At 41.6% G+C, this 5,566-nt stretch overlaps 1 protein-coding gene across 1 annotated transcript; it reads right to left on the bottom strand.

Moving 5' to 3' along the window:
- Positions 1–1,534: 1,534 nt before the first annotated feature.
- Positions 1,535–4,262, bottom strand: LOC104079662 (interferon-induced protein with tetratricopeptide repeats 5-like). Its single transcript, XM_009581764.1, is given in 8 exon segments — positions 1,535–1,986; positions 1,989–2,154; positions 2,157–2,357; positions 2,359–2,388; positions 2,390–2,766; positions 2,769–2,798; positions 2,801–2,943; positions 4,258–4,262. Coding segments are annotated over 8 exon segments (1,404 nt in total).
- Between the last annotated feature and the right edge of the window lie 1,304 nt (positions 4,263–5,566).

Below are 5,566 nucleotides of genomic sequence, written 5' to 3'. Positions count from 1 at the left end.
AGGTAGGGCCACCTTTGTTTGTAAGAGAGAAGCTGGCAGGCGGCTGGAAAACAAGATTTTGCCCCAGCCCTTTCTTAGGAAGAAGGTGTGGTTGTATTATGTACGCTGTTAAGCTCCTGATCACTTTTGCTTGTATTGTGAGAGATTCTTTGAAGGAGAGCTGAGAGGGGAGAGTTTTCTTGATGTTTCATGATCTGGCATCATATTTTACACTCCTTCAGGCCTGTCATCCTGTCTGTACGTGGGACTGTTGTTGTGGGGGCAGGAATGCTCCAAGATGGCTGGAAACAAAAGTGCCCATCCTTCCTGATGGGCTCTGTCACCAGTTTGCTTCATTCTGTGCTACTGGCTAGGGCTCAGAAGTGTTTTGGAAGTACAGCGTTAGTTTTCCCGAGCACCATGATCTATTATACCAGGGTACCATACTGTGGAATGAGTCTAGCCTGTTGTAAAGAATAGTTGGACATCTGAAGACATTCACCTCTTCCACCCACTCTCTGTCCTTTCAGCCCGCCCTTCCATTCACATAGACTCTTGGGCAGCCACCCCTTTTCCCACGTCCAGTTCAGTATATTTCTTGTGTGTGTTTTCTATCCCTGGCTTGTTTCACAAGCATGGCCGCACATAGCCATCTCTTTGGCATCTCAAAGACTGCCTTTCCTTCCTCTCCAGGTGTTTGCTGTAGCAGTTCCTGAGAGTGTGGTTTTGGGTAAACCAGATGGATGTTGTTTTGTGCACAGTTTAATTCTTTGGTGCAACACCTCTGAAGCCAGCTTTGCTGAGAGTTCAGGAAAATAAACGGGCTATCTCCTGACCCTTTCATATCTTGCCAAAACTTTATCCCTGTTACTTTTTCGAATGGCCATTTCCCTTTCTTTCATCTGTTAACATGAGGATTGGTCAGCAGAGAGATATCAGAAACAGTAATTGATGGATGCAATGCTTTTTAATAGTTCACAACAATAATACACCTTTTGTAAGCTTTCCAGTGAACTAGCCAAATAGTGGTTATTTTTCATAGTTAAACAACATACAAGGTAGTAAACTGAACAAGTCTTCAACAAAAGTTTCTTCTAAATAACACTAAAAAAAAGACATTTTTAAAAATATTTGAAAAAGCATCAGAAATTCCATTTATGTATAAGCATGCCTTTCAAGTGGATAGATGAAATACTACAATATGATTCCCTTATCTTTTTCTCAGTAGAAGGTAAGATCTGATTTCCAGCTTAGAAGTTCTGTGTTCTACAGATAATCACTTAAACACAGCCTTTATACCAGCGTTAGCATTGAAGACTAAGATAGCTTTGCTATTATTTAGTCTTTCCAAGCATGCTCTCGTTTGGTGAATGAACAACCAAATGAAGAATCATCCTCTGCAGTTTCTACATTATCACCAGAACATGATGCCACCAGATGTTTCATCTGGTTATAACTTCAACCTTAAAAAAAAAAAAAAAAAAAAGTTTTGAGAGTCTGTTGAAATGTCCTTGGGTTTGGTTTTTTTTTTTGGTGTGAAGGATTTTTGGGAGCTTTAGGTTGAGATGGAAAGTCGTAGCTCACACAGTGCACTCAGGTATTCTTCATTGTCCGGACACAATGCAACGGCTTTCTCATAGCACTCAATTGCTTCATGTTTGTCACCGTTTAGATTATAAACAAGTCCAAGTGTACCAAAATCTGTTGCATCTCCTAAACCTCTCTGAATTCTCTGTTCCAACAATTTCTCCAGAGCATTTCTGCACTTATTTCTTCCAATAGAATCTTTTTCAATTTTCAGACCTTCTATGTAATACCTAATGGCTTCAGATTCTGATTTCATATGAAAAAGCTGAAAATTGCCATAATGGTAGTAGAGTTCTTGTTTATCATCATAGGATAGAATATTTATCTGAAATGCTTTCTGAAATGTCTCTTCTGCTTCTTCATACCTCTTTCCTTGTGCATACATGTTTGCTAGGTCGGTATAGGCAGAAAAAAATTTGTCTTTTGGTCAGTCGCTGTTTTAAAATGAAAAATGGAAAGTCGGATGAGTTCCTCCACTTGCTCTTGAGGTGGATATCTTGTAGTCTTTTTCAAATGAAACAGCTTTGCTCTGTAGCAGAGTCCTACCTGGTGGTGCAAAAAGGCAGATTTTGGTGTCACTGCTAGGGCCATTTTTTCAAAATCTCCAGTGCCTTGTCGGCTTCTTCTCTCCTTCTGTAAAATTTAGCGGCATACCGCAGGAAATAAGGAAGATCAGGGGTTTTCTCCATTGCTTCTTCAATGTACTTCTCCCCTTCATCAACTTGCTTTAAGTCCTGAAGTTTTAATGCAAGTAATGCCATAATGATAGTATCCTCTGGATTCAGTTCCTTCCACTGCACGCTTCAGGGGCTCAAGGGACGGGGCTTAAGTCTTCGCGTTGTCTGTGAGAAACCTGTTCCAAATGATACATTGCTGTTGCATAGCCAGCATTAAATTCCGGGTTATTGGGTTCATTCTTCAGGACATTTTCAAAGCAATTCTTTGCTCTCTTGTAGTACTTTCCGCCAAACTTTAATAATGCCCATCCTTGCTCAGCATAGATCTCTGGAAGCTGAATCTTCCACTGAGCAGCACTTGAAAGCTTTTTGTAGCTGTTTTCCACTTTGTTTACATAAGTTTGAGCTTCTTTATATCTCTCCATGTGGTAATAGATGCAGGCATAGTTCCCCCAGGTAACAAGACTTCTGGCAACTTCATCTGGATATTTTTTTTTAACTTCTTCTTCAGCTTGTTTGAATTCTTTAGGTGGCATATATAGGATAATAGATTATGATGTTGGATTTTACGAAAAACTCGATCTGGTTGCCTATTGTTTCCTCTACATCATCGAGATCCACATCCTGCTTCAGCAAAGTCCATGTAAAATGACATTCTAGCTGCAGCAGGGAGCTCTTCAAGGAATTCTTGGAAATGGTACTAGAAGAAATCAAAGAAAAACTTACACTCCGTTTGCTTTTTGCTACTCTTGTTTTTAAACCAGGCATAATGGTCTCCCTCCTATAAAACCTAGAGGGTCCAACAGCCTACGTGGTACGTGTGTGAGTGGAAAGACTGGAAAATTATGAGGAGGCAAATCAAGGAGGACTCAGGAAGCAATTCTTACAGGAACCTACCCCTAGGTTCTGGGACAGTGGGAAGGACACTGGGGAAAGCGACACTGAATACACATTTCCACCCAAACCATCTGACACAAAGGTATTGGAGGAAGGTCAGACAAAAAAGGTATTTATAAATGCTGTTAATGCTTTGTCTTACAGACAATGTTTGTCTTACAGACTTATTTGCCTTTGTCAAATAATCTCCTCTGCCTGACTGATGGTTTTGATTGGTATTAACAATAGTTCCTAATTAGAAAGCTGTATGTGAGGTAATTACAGTTTTTCTGGGATGAAGGGGAAGTGAAAGTTCCTGTTGTTATCACTATCTTGTTAGAAACCTTTGGCTACAGGTGAATACCACAGAACAAATAATTGCTTCCCATTTTTTTACCTTGAAGCATTTAAGTAGTCCCATTCAACTCAAAATGAAACGTGTGTTGTTTTTTATTGCCTCAGCTGAGAACCATGACAATGGCCATGTTTTCATGGCTGAAAACAACAGTGGATAGTAATTAATGAAAGGACATTTGTGGAAAATGAATATTCATGAACGTCACAAAAACAGGTTTGTGATGCAGATTAAACACAGTTTAGCTTAGCTCAACACATAACTGGTAAATGCAATTTCCACAGTTGTCATAAACATCTTGGCTTTGCCCTATTAGAGAGAGAGAGTGTGTGTGTGTGTGTGTGTGTGCGCGCCTCTGTGCGTGTGTGACAGTCTTCAGAAAACGTTACCCCCCCTGTTACGCTCCAAGCTGCAGGCCATAACCTGCACTGCCCTATTTGCTGGTCCTCACAATCATAGAGATCAGAAAGTAAATTCTCAAATGCATCAGCTGGGCTGGGCACCAGCTACGGCTGCAGCCTGGATTTCATCCCTGAACTGCATGCACACAGTTTTTCTGACTGTCCATTCTGTTCACAGAGACTGGCCCTTGTCGGAGAAACAATAACATTACAATATTCAATAGCATCCTTATTTTGATTCTTCCAGCAAATATTCTGTAAAATATTTTCTGCTGTTTGGATCCCCGACGTCCCTCACTGCTTACGTTTATGTAAATAATAAACATTATTTTCCCATGGCATAGCAAAAAAGCATCTTTCAGGGACTGGGTTGCTTGCTTACCTCATGGTTTTCCTTCTCTGCTCACTTGTCTTCAGGTAGCTTCAAAGTCGAAGGGGTGCTGCTCACTGTTGTTATGACTTCCCTTTTATGTGCTCCAGCCCTCATGTGATCTGTGAGTAATTTAACGGGAACCTGAAAGTGAAACTTCATCTTATGTCTGAATCTGCGAAAGAGCGGCCAGTAGGGAAATAGAAACTTAACAGTCACTAAGCTGCTTTTTTCAGCCTGGCTCTGTGCCATGCATTACATTGTGTTTTGGAGAATGTGGCAACAGCTCCTAATAGCTCCCAGCGTTCACTTTGTTCAAATCCAGAGGCATCTACGATAAGGAGAATATTTCAGGCTAGTATAGGCTGACCTGGTTATCATGCATAGGCTAGGGAAGGGTCATTTCCCCCTCCTGCCTCTGCTGATGCATCTTTGCACAATTTTGCACCATGCTTTAGGCTCCTGTTTTATTGGCATTGTGTCATCCACATAACTCTCGCACAACGCCTTATCGCCCCTGCCTGCAGTCCTTCATCCTCAGTCTCCACATCGCGAGGTCTCTGCTGTTGTACCAGGCCCGTGTTTCTCCGCCCTATGTCATTGTGTAAGAGTACTAAATACCTCATCCCACCTAGAACAACTGTTTGTTGCTGCTGTCTACATAAAACTGCAGTTGTACTGTGCAAAGACAAAAGAGAGTAAAGCAAATTAGGTACAGACAGTCAATTCAAGAAATTGCTGTCGCAGTTGTGCCAAGCAAAACAAAGCTGCAGGCAGGTGAGGACGGGCTCAAACAAAGCGGGCCTGGCAAGCCTCGGTCCAGAGGCCATGCAAACTCAGTGCAAAGCTTATGGCTGTTGCCAGCAACAGCAGTGCTGTGTGACAGGGCTACATGTTGACAGACGGGGCACGGGTTGGGTACTGGAGAACCTGTGGATATAAGCAACTCACTGATGCTTAGTTTAAAAAAAAAATAAACACAGACCTGGCTTGATAAAATTGATTTTAGGGGTAACAAAGAGATCAAAGAAAGAGTATCTAACATACATAAATGGCACTGTATATGGTAAACTCGGATGTAACCTGAAGCTGCAAACCAGTGAAGAAAAAGAAAGGTGTAAAAGCCTGTTAGCAAACATAATAAAACGACCCAAAGGGGATCCTGGGGAGAGGAAGAAGAAACCACTGCAATTAGCATCGTGTTTCTCCCAAGAAAGGAAGCCACTGGCTGATGACTGTTGGTGTTATTCCCTCCAGCAGCCTGAAGCTACTGATCTGAATGCCCAGAGGAGCAATCGCTAGGGGAAGGAATAGAAACTAA

This window comes from Fulmarus glacialis, unplaced genomic scaffold (assembly GCF_000690835.1).
Source record: "Fulmarus glacialis isolate BGI_N327 unplaced genomic scaffold, ASM69083v1 scaffold42847, whole genome shotgun sequence".
Taxonomy (NCBI): domain Eukaryota; kingdom Metazoa; phylum Chordata; class Aves; order Procellariiformes; family Procellariidae; genus Fulmarus; species Fulmarus glacialis.
Note: the sequence above shows the minus strand (reverse complement) of the source record. Positions and strands in the feature narration are given on the sequence as shown.